The sequence below is a fragment of the Grammomys surdaster genome, unplaced genomic scaffold (genome assembly GCF_004785775.1).
Source record: "Grammomys surdaster isolate TR1022 unplaced genomic scaffold, NIH_TR_1.0 136, whole genome shotgun sequence".
NCBI lineage: Eukaryota > Metazoa > Chordata > Mammalia > Rodentia > Muridae > Grammomys > Grammomys surdaster.
The window spans coordinates 4,766,675-4,783,841 of NW_021604594.1; the positions used below are offsets into that span (position 1 = coordinate 4,766,675).

General features: G+C 38.1%; 1 protein-coding gene across 3 annotated transcripts in view; it reads left to right on the forward strand.

The window, feature by feature from the left end:
* Pde1a (phosphodiesterase 1A) overlaps window positions 1-17,167 on the forward strand; it is a 196,459-nt gene that overhangs the window by 105,350 nt on the left and 73,942 nt on the right. For all 3 annotated transcript variants that reach the window (XM_028762870.1, XM_028762871.1, XM_028762872.1), the window contains exon 2: window positions 3,295-3,408. In XM_028762870.1, coding sequence (XP_028618703.1) covers window positions 3,295-3,408 — 114 coding nt within the window. The remainder of the gene's footprint in view (window positions 1-3,294; window positions 3,409-17,167) is intronic.

The window sequence follows — 17,167 nt, forward strand, 5'->3', positions numbered from 1 at the left end:
AGCTGGATCCTCGGGTAATGCTATGTCCAATTTTCTGAGGAACCGCCACACTGATTTCCAAAGTGGTTGCACCATCTTGCAGTCCCACCAACAATGGAGGAGTGTTCCTCTTTCTCCACACCCTCGCCAGCATCTACTATCACCTGAGTTTTTAATCTTAGCCATTCTGACTGGTGTGAGATGGAATCTCAGGGTTGTTTTGATTTGCATTTCCCTGACGACTAAGGATGCCGAGCATTTCTTTAGGTGCTTCTTGGCCATTCGAGTTTCTTCTGTTGAAAATTCTTTGTTAAGCTCTATACCCCATTTTTTAATAGGGTAATTTGGTTGCCTGGAGTCTAATTTCTTGAGTTCTTTGTATATATTGGATATTAGTATCCAAATTAATAAAATCAGAACTGAAAAGGGAGACATAACAACAGAAACGGAAGAAATTAAAAAAATCATCAGATCCTACTACAAAGGCCTATACTCAACAAAACTGGAAAACCTGGATGAAATGGACAATTTCCTAGACAGATACCAGGTACCAAAATTAAACCAGGAGCAGATAAACCATCTAAATAGTCCCATAACCCCTCAGGAAATAGCAGCAGTCATTAAAAGTCTCCCCACTAAAAAAAGCCCAGGACCAGATGGTTTTAGTGCTGAATTCTATCAGACCTTCAAGGAAGACCTAATACCAATTCTCTTCAAACTATTCCACAAAATAGAGACAGAAGGAACACTACCCAATTCGTTCTATGAAGCTACAATTACACTCATTCCCAAACCCCACAAGGACCCAACAAAGAAAGAGAACTTCAGACCAATCTCCCTTATGAACATCGATGCAAAAATACTCAATAAAATTCTAGCAAACCGAATCCAAGACCACATCAAAACAATCATCCATCATGATCAAGTAGGTTTTATCCCAGGAATGCAGGGATGGTTCAATATTCGGAAATCCATCAATGTAATCCACTATATAAACAAACTTAAAGAAAAAAACCATATGATTATCTCACTAGATGCTGAGAAAGCATTTGACAAAATTCAACATCCCTTCATGATAAAAGTCTTGGAAAGATCAGGAATTCAAGGCCCCTACCTAAACATAGTAAAAGCAATTTACAGCAAACCAGTAGCCAACATCAAGCTAAATGGAGAGAAACTTGAAGCAATCCCACTAAGATCAGGGACTAGACAAGGCTGCCCACTCTCCCCCTACCTATTCAATATAGTACAGAAAATTTATACTCTGGTGACACTCTCTTTCCCCGAGTCCATGAGAAGGTGCTATCAAGGGTCAACTTCCCCCTCAGTGAATTCCCATCTGGAAGTATCCAGACAGATTTACCTAGAAATTTGACACAATCTTCTAGGTTGTTTGTAAGTCCTCCCTAGTCATGGCGAGGAAAGCTTTTCCGTTTGAAGAAAATAGCTAAGCAACAACACATAAAATAAAATAAAATAAAATAAAATAAAATAAAATAAAATAAAATAAAATAAAATAAAATAAAATAAAATCAGAGTATGAAAGAGACTCCTGTATATGTTTATTCTATTAGACTCCCAAATCAAAACACCTTCAGTGTCCTATCGCAATGAATAAATAAGGAAGATGTGGCACATATCTATTGGAATACTATTCAGCCATCAACAATCATTATATAGAAAATGCACAGTTTGCAAAGTATAACCTACAACCAGCTACAGTCAAACAGTACAACAACTTTCACAAGGAGAATGTATTCATAATAAATATTTACGCGAATACAGAGAAATGGAAGTGAAAATCCTTGATACTTTCATAAATGGAAGGCAACTTGACCAAATTTAAAGTTTATGCGCCAGAAGTTTCTGAATCCTTCCTGGGCCACTTCATTATCCTCACAGTGCTGCATCAAGCTTCCGTGCTAGGCTTACCACCGCCTTCTATGGAGCTTGTACTTCCCGTAAGTTGGACTTTGTTTTGCTGTGTCAACTCTGTGTAACTCATTTGCTATGTACAACTCACTTTATATGAAATTCATGTTGTGAAAGTGTGATAGTTCACACCTCCTTGAGAAGTTTTAACTAAGGCATGACATTTTTTGTAGAGAAAATATTTCTCCAGGTGGAGGAATGTCAATTGCCTTTTACAAAGCTCTCAGTTCGTTCTCGAATACTCTAAAGCTTGGTATTGGAAATCACTAGAAGTTAAACTGCCGGAAAATTAAAGTCACCCTATTTCAGCTAGTGTTCAAGTGGAGGTGTGTTCTGCAGTCACCTCTGAACAGAGATGACATTAAAGCATCTGATAATGTAGGGAAATAGCTAAGGTGTCTTCAGGTTGCTTATCTGTGTTGGGTACAGAAAGGGGTTGATGGTCCTCTGTACTCTGTGAGAGACAGTGGATCTGGACAAGCAATGTGGCTCCATTTCAGCCCAGGAAAGCATTTCCAAAAATGTGTGCTTTACAATTTAATGCACAGAAGTTCCCCAAAGTGTCACACCATAATCCTCAAATTCGGGTTCCTAAAACACTGATCTTAATCATCTCAGAGTCTGTGTCAATCGGTATTCTAGACCTACCTTCGTTTTACTTCACACTTTGAAATTCCTAGAAGAACTGGAACTCTTGGCCTTGTGGACAATGCTGAGAGAAAATATTTTTCAAATTTACCCTGGCTAAAAAAAAAGGAAAAACAAAAAACTATTGTAGCAAACTAGTGTTGATCAATGTTTATCACTGTAACTAATATCAGATGGAAATGATTTAAGCAAGGAAGATTTCTGTTGGTTCCTTGGCTTTGGTATTTTTAGTTCATTGCTGTAGACCTGTGCTGAGAACGTCATGGAGGGGAGGGGTCAATGTAACAGAGTTGCTCATCTCCTGGAATCAAGCTTCCCCTTTGATGATTCTGCCTTTGTTGCATATAGTGAACAATAGTTAAGGTGCCATCAGAAGGTAAGATGGCCAGCCCTGGGAAAGCAGAAGGATCACAGATAAAATTCTAACCTTAAAAATAGACTCTTAGGAACGTGTCTTGAACTTGTTGTCTTGAACTTTCAGGAAAACTGGCCTTGAATATGGTTATCACACTACATACAAATATTTGTAATATTCCTGAGATGTGAATACCCTTTCTAATAATTACTTACATTAATGAGATTGGTTTTAATTATGCAAAATGAAAATATTTCTGCATAATGATCTAGAAATTGTTATGTTAACTGTTTTATTTAGTTTTTGTGTTTAACACTGAGCTATTTCTAGGTTATAAAAAAATCTCTCTCTCTCTCTCTCCCCCTTCCTTTTGGAACTAGACTAAGATGCTTAGTGAAGCAGCTGGAGAAAGGTGACGTTAATGTTGTCGATCTAAAGAAGAATATCGAATATGCAGCATCGGTACTGGAAGCTGTTTACATCGACGAGACAAGGTGAGTCGTAGCTCCACCCGCTTTTGTTTTCATTGCTTCTCCTCTGTCTTCCTTTTGACCTTTCTATATCACAAAGCAAATTATCGATCCTTGGTATGAAACAAAAATCAAAATATTAAAATTTGAAGTTCATTTTCATGTAGCTAGTTAACTGGAGTATTATTCTTTTTAAAATTATTTGTAGGTCCAAATAACTGAACATAATAAAATAGTCAAAGACTACAATTATTAAGCAAAAATAATTTCTTGATTTTTCTTCTTCACTGTTCTTAAACTTTTAAATATCAAAAGACTTACATAGGCTTAAACTAGTTTTCACTAATGTAAGAGTTTTTTCTATAATCTCAGAATACAAAATCTCTTATTAGAAAAGGGGCATAAGACCCATGAGATAGATTCGTCAGAGCTTATGTGGAGGGCTTCTGAGGGTTAGCTAAGTATTTCATGCCCCAAACCTAGCATCGTAGTTGGCAGTTGGAGGAAGTTTGGACAGGGACATTTACTTGAAGAGGGTGTCAACACAGTACTGTGGCTCTCTGCCAAATCCCCTATCAAATCACTTGTAAATTCAAGCGATTTGACTAGTACCTCCCAGTACTCAGAAAACATTGAGGCAGGGTCCTGAACAACCCACCAAAGAAGGTGAAAGTTACAAGAAAAAGAGATATGCCCCTGAGTTCAGAGCTGAGTGATTGCAGGAGCAGAGGGGCACACTGCCGGAGTTGAAAGACAAAAGGGAATTAGGAAGAGGTTTCTGGATGTACCATAGAATGCTGAAAAATGGGGGAAAGGGAGAGATTGCACTTATTTCTCATATAGGAGTCAGGACTGTAACTCCATCAGTGCAGTCGTAATTTTTGAGAAAATAAGGTTCAAGGTGTACTCTTGAATTAATTATCTCTGAAGGACTCATAAATGCCTATGATGAAATAAAAGAACCAGCATTTGAGAATTCATGTAGATTGCAGTAACATGAAAAAGTCCATTAAGATCCTTACCCTAGTATTTCCTCACCCATCGTTGACCTACCTGTAACAGCAGAGTGTGCAGAAGACAAGGAGTGTGTACATGCTACCAGGCCCTGTCCCCTCTGCTCATGTTCGTGTAGATCAAGCCTGACCAGGAAGATGGTGAGAAGTGTTAAAGTAGAGATGGGTTGCAACCATTCATCTCTGTGTACTGAACTTCACACACAGTGTTAGCTAACAGGCAATACATTTATATTGTTATCTATAGTCAGGGTCTGGGCTAAGTGTTTTTAGATTCTTGCCCTCTTATTCAAGTAATTGAAATAAATGTTTGTGATTGCCTGTTGTGGTATGACTCAAGTCAAAGAAATGATTCATCAGTGTCGTGGCCCCACCTTAGTCGCAGTGTTCTCAATTCTCCCGCTGAATGCCATGTATTTTCCAGTGACATAATAAAATAGTTTATTCTGTATTTTTCTTTCCTCTATTTATGAAGGTTGGACCACAACTAATATTTCATTTTACTGGTTTTGCTAATCAAGTAATTTTGGAGCTCTTGAATCCTGTGTTAAACTTTTATACACCCAACAATTAAAATGTTTTTAATTCTAAGAGAAAGATTCTCAATGCAGGCTGTAAGGCACAGGTGATTCATCTTTGGTCCATAGAATATAATTTCTCTGGTTTATATGTTTTTGTTTGTTCTTTTGATTTTATGTTGTTTTGTTGGGTTTTTTTTGTTTGTTTGTTTTGTTTTTGAGACAGGGTTTCTCTGTGAGCCTTGACTGTGCTGGTGTCATATGTAGACCAGTTGGTCTCACACTCTCGGAAATCCATCTACCTCCCCAGTGCTAGAATTAAAGGCATGCATCACCATGCTGCCCTCTGACCCCCAATTTGGAGTTTTTAAGAGGTGAAAAAATCACAGGTTCCTTTTTACTTTACAATCCTTCCCTGAGTTGTTTGCTTGGTTGATCTTCATTGAAAGCATATGGCATAGGTGGTCATTCAAAGGGGACAGAGCCAGGTGTGTGCTAAAGGCAGAAGATGCTCCTATACTTTCTTTGAACTTTTGCTTTTAGTTGTATGATTTATAGTTCATAAGTTGATTGAACTTAGCAGGTTTAAGGTTCTTCAGTCTGTTTTTGACCAGACATTATATGTTACATTTATTTATAAATGAACTTTAAAATTCAACACTTCTTTGGAGGTTTCCAACATCTTGTCGTATACGTAATTTTTATTTGCCTGGATGTGCAAACTTTATTTGATTGATAATATGCTATATTTGTTCATTCCCGTGGAATTATGTCCTTCCCATGGAAATTATGATTTCATGGTTATTTTGCTAGCTTAGGTCTCCATGGTCCTCGAGTCACTTAAATACATGTTGCATTTTTTTTGTAATTCTTTTACATTTGAAAATTATTCCCTAGTACAGGAAAAAAGGTTCAGCACAATGGTAGAAAGCCAACTTCTGCTGTGTTGGTTGTTTCCAGTGTAGGTTAGGGGCCAGGACAGTGAGTTATTTATTGGCTTGCATAAACTCTAGTTTATGTAGTGCTGGGTATTAAACACAGGGCTTTATGCATGCTAGGCAAGTGCTTTGCAAAATGAACTACAGCCCCAGAGCCCTGCTCCTGTGTTTAAATCCTTCCACAGCATCGTGTCCATTAGATTAATAATAATTCCCTAAATTTACACCATCATCTAAAAGCTATTAGTTCTCCACAATCCCATGCAATAATCAGAGTGATTACTTTCTGCACTTACTAATGGGAGCACTGAAGCTCATTTAAAACATCACAGCAGCCCTAGGAGATACAAGTTCTCTTATTACTATTTTGAGCAAAAGGACAATGAAACCCAGAAACATTTACATAGCTTATGCAAGAGAGTACCCTGAAGAGTGAGTTAGAGCCTCTAGCATTCTTGACACTGGAGTCGGGTTATTAACTACCATTCACACCTTAATCTATTTAGTTAGGGTTAACTCATAGGTATTTTCAAGACTGGAGTAATTGCTTAACGTACAAAAGCAGTTGCTGCCCAAGCAGGACGATTTCCCCAGCATCCATGTAAGAAAGTCAGGTATAGCAGCATCTCCTGTTATCCCAGTGCGAGTTGGGGTCTGGGACAATGAATGTCTGGAGTTTTCTGACAGAAGGTAAAGAGCTTCAAGCTCACTGAGAGAACGCAGGGAAATATGGTAAACAAACAAACAAACAAAATAGAAAGTTAGACCAGATATCCTCTTATCCTCTTGTACCTACCTACACAAATGCACACACACACACACACACACACACACACACACTCACACACACAGATACTTTCATAGATTTTTATGGACATTTGATCACGAATTTTTAGATTCCATGGTATACAGAGGGCATTGTTTCTCATTTTTCCCAGTATGTTAACATACTGCTGCCATGAATTCAGCTACAGTGGGACATTATGCCTCGGAGAGAATCGAATCTCCTATACATTGGAGCTTTGTCTTTTCTGGAAAGCCTATGGCTAAGCAGTTCCATCAGGCCAGTAGCTAGACCTACAATTACTTCTCAAGAATCTTCTAATTTTGTGCTGGAAATGTGTACTTAAGGCATTTTAGAGCAAAACCCCACAATTGAAATTGATTTCCTATATATTTTGTAAGGCCTGAAGCACGGAGTTGAGGGTACTTCTGAGATGTATTTGCCATTTGTCTTAAGAATTCTAGTAAAGTAGGCTATGTAAAAGAAAGACTCAGGCAGCATTTGGTTGCATGCTAATTTACATTTTAAGATAGTCTAGCTTCTGAAAATTGTATCTAGAGAGTCTTTCAAGGAAGTAAACTGTTCTGTGCATGTTCCATGGAGATATTTGAATAAAAGATTAACATAGGATAAAATAGGAATTTTAATTTATCAGTGCACACATACACATGCATGCAATTCTTCCTACTAAGTATGACTTCAGGGTTTCAGTTAAAATATATCAAAACAAAAATCTTTGTAAAGATGATTTTGTTTAGAAAAGTAAAATTTCTGATAGAAATAGAAATATGACTTTTTTGGAGATGATTGTAAATTCCACAGTGAATATGATCATTTGTTAGGTTTTATAAATTTGTAAGCATTTCAGACATGTCTTTAAAGGCTATTATTCTTCAAAGTTGCACAGTTATAATCCATGTGATCTAAAAAGAATACAATGCCCTTATTTGGATTGTAGCACAGCCAAGCAAAGAAGCATCCCTGGCTTCATGGGTAGCAGGGTAAGCAGCTGTATATTATGTTTGCTAATACGTAAAACCATAATTTCCTATTGTATATTGGTTAATATGAACCCATCCTTATGATTATCATGACTAGACTATAGTCTCTGGACTTAAAAAGAGCAGGTCATTCAAAGTCAGGACCTTCCAGTCAAAACTGAAATAAAGACACTTAATCTAGAGTACTCAGCTTTCTCACTTATGAAATACACATGAAGATTGACATGAAGGCTGTGTGTGACTTAATGCCAGGTAGAGGAAAAGTTGGATTATAACTATTGTTTTTAATGTACATTTAAAATGCAATATACTTCGTGTGTTTGGGTTACAGAATATATTAAGATATAGAATTTAAGCCCACTAAGGAAAATATCAAATAATTGTCTGAGAGTAGTTTGGAGTTTTTGGAGAAAAGAAAATGCACACAGCCATGGAATACAAGATATGAACAAAATGATGGAAGAGATCTAGCCCCTGCTAACACATTATCTCTTGACTAGCTTTCTAACTAAGCCTGTGAGTTCTTATCTTGGGAAAGGTCATACAGAATTGAGACTGCACTGATGTCAGTCAGCACTTAAAAAGTTGCACTGGCAGACACTGAGTGAGTACCTGGTAGGCGAGAGCCTTGAGGTCATTTGGTGCAGTCATTTACCAGTGAACTTCCACTGAACTCTCACCTATTGACCGAACATGGTAAGTCATTATCAGAATCCAATGGGAATTATAGTAGAACAAGAAAGGTGAAGAAGAACAATGTGAGGACAGAGGGCAAGCCGGACCCCAAAAGGAAGGCTGAGTGTTACAGAGACTGAGAACCAAGGTTAAAAACCTCGAGGAGTAGCAGCTAGCTGCAACTCGAGGGAGTAGTGTGTGGTAACCATTTAGAGTCTGGATTTCAAACCACCCACAACTAGACTTGCACGTGTTTCCTAATGAATCTGCTATAGATCTCTCAGACCATTCTTCAGGGCACAGCTTCTAATAAGAGGTTTTAAGATGCAAAGCATTAAGAGTGTGCTAAGCATGCGAACATTGAATTAAGACAGGATATCCATTAGAGACATGAACTGGTAAGTTCTAACCCCAGAGGTTCTGATTGTTTTAGTCATTGCTAATTAGAATTCCTTTGCTGTGTGGCTGAGTTCCCCTATTAAAGACTCTCCACTGTATATTTCCTTATTTTGCCAGTCTGTCTTGTCACATTGCTCGGCAGCCAGTGCTGGCTCCAACCTGTTTGTTTCTACGTAGGCCATTATTTTTCTTAAGTCCAAATAATATAGGCAGGCTCTGAAGCATGAGCTGAATCCCCTTCTCCAGTTCAAGAAGCTCAAATTTTCTGTAACTGCTGTAAGAGCTTCCTAATGGGAACTTTCAGAACTCAGAGTGCATCCCTTTCACAAAGACCTCACTGTATACTCTCCATGTTTACGTCTACCTGATAGAAAACAGGACACCATTCTATACAGGAGCCTTCCAATATGTTTTCCTACCTTGTATTCAGACTTTCAAGTCCAAAGTCAAAGTCCAAGAGGACCATCAAGTTAATGTTCCGTTGGACCTTCTTCTCTTAGGATTAACATCTGGGCTAGAAGGATGCAGTCAAAATCCATGCATATAAAAATGGTAGAATGATGAATCTGCATTGGTGTACCTGCATGCTCAAGGACAGCCTTGTTCATGATTATTCAAAGATGATGTCATGCTCAGTCCCATGCTTTGAGTCTCTTGTATGTCAGAGTAGAATCTTCCCTTTAGTGCAACTAAGAGGCCTATTCAAAAGATTTTTCAATAAAACAAAAGAACAGTCTGCATAGAAGTTAAAATTAAGCCTCTGTAGAATACATATTTTTTTAAAAAAGTTTTCAAATGTCAGATTCCCTCACTTCCAACCATTAAGGTTTTTAAAGACTCTTGATTACTGTATTATATTAACAATAGCAGTCAAGGGTGAGGATAGAAATGTGAAAGAAGTCTGTGGAGTGGGGAGTGTGGGTAAAAATCTTTAAAGGATTAAGGAACTCACAGGGTAAAGCTGACCAAAAGGAGAAGAGAAGTAGGTACAGACATGGGCCATAGATCAGAAGAGTGTGGACTGGGTCGAGTACGGCATAGATTTCCTGAGTTGGTGATTCTAATCTCTCAGGGAGAACCTGGATGTGTTGGGAAATTCCTAACCCTCTGAAATACAATTCCAGCAAAGGAAAAAAGCCACTAGCTACAGTATGATGTTGAGCAGAGTTAGTGAGGATGGTCTTGAAGAAATTATTACAATTGTGCTTCCAGAGTTTGCTAGTGTGGGGGAAAAGTATAAACAGAACAGACTATTAATGGGGTCACATACTTGAAGACGTTAGCTGGAACTAACCAGTGCACGGCTAAGAGTTCCTGAATGAATGAATGTGAGCCGTATTTTTGAATCAGAAAGGCAGGTTAGAGTTTGTGCCAAGTGTTCACCACAGGTGGGTAGAGGGTTACAGGAGTCACGGTCCAAGTGTGAGCAGTGGGTCACACAGCATTTGGACCATGGTGATGTAGAGAGAAAATTCTCTGGGTTCATCACCATGGCATCTGTGTATTCCTCTCACACTTAAAAAACTAAGAGAGAGGAAGAAGGAAAGCGGAGAACTGAGCTATAAACATCTTTGAGGATGTTTCAATTATGACTTGAGCTCAGCCAAGCCCACTTAAACAGAACAGTTGATTTACTAGCTCCCATTAACCAAAGAATTGCCCACTAGTGCTGCCTATAAAATAGGTTGACTCCGGGTACAGATGATGTCAGCAGAGGCTGATCTGTTTTGCTTGTTCTGGAATGATCACTCAGATGCTGTGAGGGGTAGCAAGACATCACCAGTACTTCCAGGCTCCAAACTTTCTGCAAACTACCAAATCTAGAAGGAATGAAAAGGTTTATTTTGCTACAGGATCTAACAAGCATATCCTCGTATTTGATTTATTTGGGTTAGGTAGCAAGCTTATCTTTGAACAATCATTGTGTCCAGGGGAACTGGATACATAAGCTCATGTGTCACACATCCCAAGAGAAGGGATGCTATTTAAATCACTTGGAAACAAATTGAGAAGGAAGAGAGTGTTTCTTAAAAACCACAAACTACATGTTGTTGACTGTGCAAACTAAAAATAAATAAAATAAAATAAAGTAAAATAAAATAAAATAAAATAAATTTTAAAAAATCTCTGTTAATTCTACAGGCATGAGGACCTGGATGAGGGTGTACATAGGAGCTTGAGAATATCTGTTGACTGGAAGTTCAGATACCGTTTTATTTTCCTTTTGCTATTGATTAGGGAAATTGGGTTTTTTCCTTCTGCCCTTCCTTCGTTCTTTCTTTTCTCTCTTTCTTTGTTGTTATTTTTTCATTCTCAGCCAGTACTATTCTCACACAGAAGATGAGTCCTCAATCTCTTTCTGCTGTGAAATTCTGTGATCATTGGTCCCCAAGTGTCCTTATTAACCTACCCTGGCCAGCAGAATGGGGCAAGGCGTCAGTTAATGTTTTGCTTAGAAGGGAAGAGCTTGTAAATGTGGCCTTTGCTTTGCTCAGCTTCACTTGGAAGAAATACTAAGAACATCTGTTCAGGTGAACTGTATGTGCTAAAGATCAGTAAATCTTCAAAAACAAATGATAAGGTTTTCATGAATTCTGTTTTTGTGGCATAAGCTGTTTGGAATACTGTGTTTGTAGGCTTGTACTCACCTCGTACATGGGTGTGAAAACCAGACTGAAAAAAAAAATTCACACCAGTTTTGTTTGGTTTTCTTCTTTTCTGACCATCTGTGGTTTGTTACTTTCTATAAACCTCAGAAACAGCCTCACTAATGTGAACGAACAAAAAAATTATCATCAGTTGTTCTTAGAAATGACTGACAAAACCTTCACATATTAAATAAGATTTCACAGTTACTACATGTAAAATAAATTCTTTAGACTTAAAAATGTCCCTTTAAACACTATCCTTTTCTAATGATATGCATGACAGTCATTTGAAAGTTATATCTAAGTCAATCTATTATGCAATTTTAAGATATCATTGCATATTATTGCATGAAATTCTCAAAACTCTTATGAGTGACACTATTAGCTTTGATGAGAAGTTAATAAATTTGAAATCTATAATAACTGACTTAATTAGATTCATATTGAATGGAATATACCCTAAAATTTGGTCCTAAACTATCCTGTATCCTTCTCCAGGGACATTCAGCCCAAGGATCAGTATGAGTGAATCCTACTTAACTATCTGAAATGAATGGCTAGTTTCCCAGTTTCCTAGCTACTGTGTTTAGACATCAATATGCGATGTCATTCTACCCAAAGGGAATTCCAGAAACATTGATAAGGCTGTTGGCAGAAGTTTTTTTTTCCTTATGGGAGAGCATTGTATGAGTGCAATACTTATTAATTTTTAAAAATGATTTTGTGTATGTGTGTGTGTGTGTGTGTGTGTGTGTGTTTAAACCAGAGCCCAACACTGAGTATCTTCTTCAATTCCTCTCTCACCAATTTGACTGGATTGCATGACTGGCAAGCTCCAGAGACACTCCTGTCTTTGCTTCCCCAGTGCTGGGTTTACAGGAACATACTACCATGCCCTGTTGGTTTGTTTGGTGTTGGTTGGTTGGTTGGTTTTTATGTGGGATTGGAACTCAGGCCCTCATGCTTGTCTGGCCAGCACTATACAGAGACACTTCTCCAGCATTAGAGTTTACAAAAAAGCTATCTTGCTACAGGAAAAAACACCCCTAAACATTAAAATTGGTATATATAAAAAGGAATATGGGCTTTAGATACTGTTAATCTAATTTTTATTTTTTATTTTTAATATATTAGAATTACATCACTTTACTTTCTCACTTTTCTTATTTAGCACCTCTGATATCATTTCTAGTCTCAAGTTGGTAGACTTTTATTATTATTATTATTTTAATGTTTTTATGTATGAGTATTTTGTCAGTATGTGTCTGTGTACTTCTTGTATGTATAGTGCCCATGGAGATCAGAAAGGGCGTCATATCCTGTAACTTTATTTTTTTAAATCTTATTTTTAGTATTATTTTAAATGCTTTAATCTCCCTTTTAGCCCACCACCCATCAGGGGTAGTGGAAGAGAAAGTTAGTAGACCTGTTCAGGAAAGGTTCTTTGGAGCAACTCTGTCTGTGCTGTCTGGAAACCAGCAAATTTAGTTCACAGATCAGCAGCGGTAGCTTGATCCACTAGGAAATACTTTAAATATACATCACCAGTCCAGTTTATTAGAGCCGGGATAGCAAATAGTTAGCAGCAGCAGTGGCACTATCTGGCAGAGACAGCCAGGCCTCAGCGTCAGCACAAGTGAGCAGTTGGAGGGACCGGCAGAAACCTAGCTCAGTCTCCATTACTATCCCTTGAGTCCTTTTTATATACCGTCCACAGTTCTTGTCTCTGCACTTGTCTTTCTCAACATGTGTGTCTGTATCAGCTGACATCACTCTATCAATCAGCCCAAGTCCACAAAAATGACAAAAAACTACAACACACCACCGAAAGTTTTTTAATACATTCCTCTCTGTAAATTCCCAATAAAAACAACTCAACTACACAATGTAATACAAATCAAGTCATATGACATCAGCAAAATATCTTTCATCACATGCCCTTTCACATATTTAACAAAACATCCTTTCTTCTATGTCTACTTCAGCTAAACATTCCTTTACAGCATCCTATAACTACTGATGCTGTTTATTTTATAGAAGAATATCGAAGCCTCTTTGACAGATAGATGCCCATCATCTGGCAAGCCATGATTGGGGAATAGTAGTTTTGAAACATTGGTGTTCCGGAAGGTTAATGTTCCTGCTGTTTCACTCAAAAGGCTGGAAAATATGGTTTTTTTCACTAAAAATAAAAACTAAATATAGGTTAACTTCAGCAAGGGATTTTTAAAATCAGGAGGTCAGGGGTGGAGAGAGAGATGTAACAACTGTTAAGAACAATGGCTGCATTACAAGGTCCCCTTCAAGTACTGGAGGTCAGGCCTCTATCCCCGCTTTCACAAGATGAGAATTGCCACAGCCCTTCTATACTTAGAGAAGGGAGGAGATGTGAGGGGCAGCCCTGCTTACACACTGTAGGCCTAAAATCAGCCATAGGCCTAAAATCAGCAATAGGCCTGTCATACATATATACTAACACCAAGTCTTGGGTCTCAGTGGAAAAACAATGAAACAGATGGCTATAAGCTATTGTAAACAGGCAGCTTTTGTGGAAATTTACCAGCCTTAGTAGTCATAGACCTTGTAAATAGGTAGCCTTGGTGGATATTACCAACTTAGATAAGGACAAGTGAGTCATAGGCAGAGTCATAGTGACCTGTCCCCTGAACCTTCACCCAGCCGATACCCGGTTCTGAAAGATATCTGTATTCCCCCTGAACACTCACACTCCAGTGTCATTCCCTTCCCCACACCCTGACTTTCTGTGTTTATAACCCCTGTGTGAATGAATTACGATTTGAGAAAAAATAAATAAATTATTTAAAAAAAAAAGAAGAACAATGGCTGCTCTTTCGAAGACTTGGCTTTGATTCCCAGTAACCTACATGGCATCTCATAACAATCTATAATTTCAGCTCCAAGGGATCTTGAAGTGGAAACTTTAGGGTTTTTTTTTTGAAAGTCAGTTGGATAGTGTTTTGTTGGAGTAAAGATGTGAAGGAATGGTTGAGTTAAACTGGACATATATGAAAGCTCAGGTTTGGTGTCATTTGTCATTTATCATTGAGACCATCCTTCTACTAACCTGTGACCCCAGAAAGATCTCATCCTATCCGAGCTATAATTCTAAGCAATGGTGTGGGCTTTCTAAGTTAAATCCTTATATTTAATAATTTATATCTTCTAGAAAACAAAATAATAGGTTGATTAAACTTCAAAGTATTCCATGAAGCCCAATAATAATGATCTCATAATAAATCCAAATGACATTGATGATTCTTGAGCAAGTATCAAGTACTGGAAATCAGACACAGGTTATTTTTCAAAATATTTAAGGAGGCATGTGCTCGTTCTTTTCAATACTTCATCAGTAAGACTTGTTTCCAAATATGTGTGGCCTGTTTGCTCCCCATCTTTTTTTCTCACCAGCCTGAAATTACTGTTCTGTTTGATGACTGCCAGCACCCTATTGCCATTCTCTTTTCTATTTTGGCCCCATGGGTTGAGTAAGAGATTTAGTTTTATATTCTCATATTTTTGTCTTTTGAATATACTTTATCTTTTTGTAGCACTCGTTCACTTCTGCTCAGATGAAAATTTGGCTTTCACATTTTGCAACCAACTATCATACAAGTATTTCCCATCTGTGATATCATTGTAAGAAATTCAAAATAAATATGTCTTCACAGAGGTTCTAGCACGTGTCCCATGTCATTTACTGGCAGTGAAATAATAGACATATAAATATAACTACTGATGCTGTTTATTCTATAGAAGAATATCGAAGCCTCTTTGACAGATAGATGCCCATCATCTGGCAAGCTGTGATTGGAGAATAGTAGTTTTGAAACATTGGTGTTCCGGAAGGTTGGTGTTCCTGCTGTTTCACTCAAAAGGCTGGGTAAAACAGCATTCTGGGTCTGCTCCAAGAATTTCTGATTCAGTAGGTTCTACTTAGAGATTAGTTTCCACTTCTAGTAAATTCTCAGTCCACAAGGATTTTCCCAATCTAGGAAAACACACTTTGAGATCTACTTGAATAGAGGGTATCACAACAAGGCTTCAGAAAAAGAAATACAGAGAGATCATTAGACACTGGCCTAAAACTAGTGTGGCGGCTCACATTTCTAACTGTATCACTCTGTAAGTTGAGTCAGGAAGATTAATAAACTATACTATAGGTTCAAAGCTAGACCGAGATATATAACAAAGGACTATTATAAAAAGAAAAATGAGGGTACATTTTGTAGAAAAATAATGTTATCAAAAGACTGTGGTCCAGGAGTTATACCCCCTATCATGTATGGGGTAATTATGTGTTGAAAGATGGCCCCTTGCCCCAGTTCCAGGATACAATAGAGACAAGAGGCATGAAGAGCTGAGTCGGGGGGTAGAGGTACCAGGAAATCAAGGGCTGTTCTTTGATTTGTAATGTTTTCATTAGTCTCCAGTCTTGGGATTCTTCTCTGGGTTACAACTTGACCCTTTATCTTTAACCTGCATCTCTTAATAATCTTGAGTAGACACAAGTGGAGGGAGCACAGACTGCCTCTTGTCTTAAATTCCCTTGATTAGGGAAGATAATATGTCCCTTCCTGAACTTGATGGTGATACTAAACTTGATACTTGAATCATAAAACAGGAAAATCAAGATGGTACTGATCTGAAAGTTTCATCCTTCTTGGCTAGGTTTCATAGAAGGTTCTGTACATGTTCCCCAGGAGAAAGTGATCAAAAATCTTACCAGCCTGTAAATTATAATAACCACTGACTTCACAGATATAGTAACATGCCTCTAGCATGAATACTATGGAAATAACAACTCTCTAATTAGATCTAAGATCTCACTCCAGGAGACAGAGCTCATTCACGGATTACATGGTAAGGTCGTGGACTCCAGGAAGAACTCAATACTATATTCTACTAAATGGACATAATCTTAAACCATTTCCTATACTCCTATCTTTTTACCCAGATAAGTGCATTTCTCAATCCTTACCAGAGAAACCTATTTTGGGGGGGGAGTACTGTTTTGTTTATTTGTTCTTTGCAATAGACAGTGATTAATATAGAGACCCATAATTGTTCAATAGAGGATAGCAGACTGTGGAGTTCTCAGATCTATATAGTACATTTAAATCATACCTTCTCACTCTAGGCATTAAGAATCACTTCATATGCGACAACAGAGATATTGTAAAAACCAGAGGTTGTAGACATCTGCAGCAGTGGACTTCATGCGTGTAGGGCCAGTACACACATGAACTCATAGTGGCTCTGACTGCATGTACAAGACCAAGCCAGCCTAAATCCCACATCCAAGAGGGAAGTCCTAATTTTAGCTAAAAATCAATGAGCAACTAATGTCTGCTGAGTAACACAAAGTCAGTTTTTTCCAGATGTGTGATCCCTGGGAGGCTACCCATGCTGCAGTGGATGGCCCACCCATGCACATATAGGCAGCACTAATGGATCCGATGGGTTTGAAAACAAAGCTGGGAGGAAAAAGAAGTGATGGGAGGTAGAGGAGAAACCAGAGGCATGAAATGGGAGTGGCAATGAAACTGAAACTTTCTTTCCATTTCCCCCTCTTCTCAATATGTTATTGTCGATTCTACTTCTGCATCTGTGGCTTTTCTCATCCTACTAGGTAAATTTTGAATCTATATAAAAATTATTTTTGGAACTCTGCCACTGTCTTTTCACTGCCTTGAGAGAGAGGAGAGGAGAGCAGAGGAGAGCGGAGGAGAGCGGAGGAGAGCGGAGGAGAGCGGAGGAGAGGGGAGGGGAGGGGAGGGGAGGGGAGG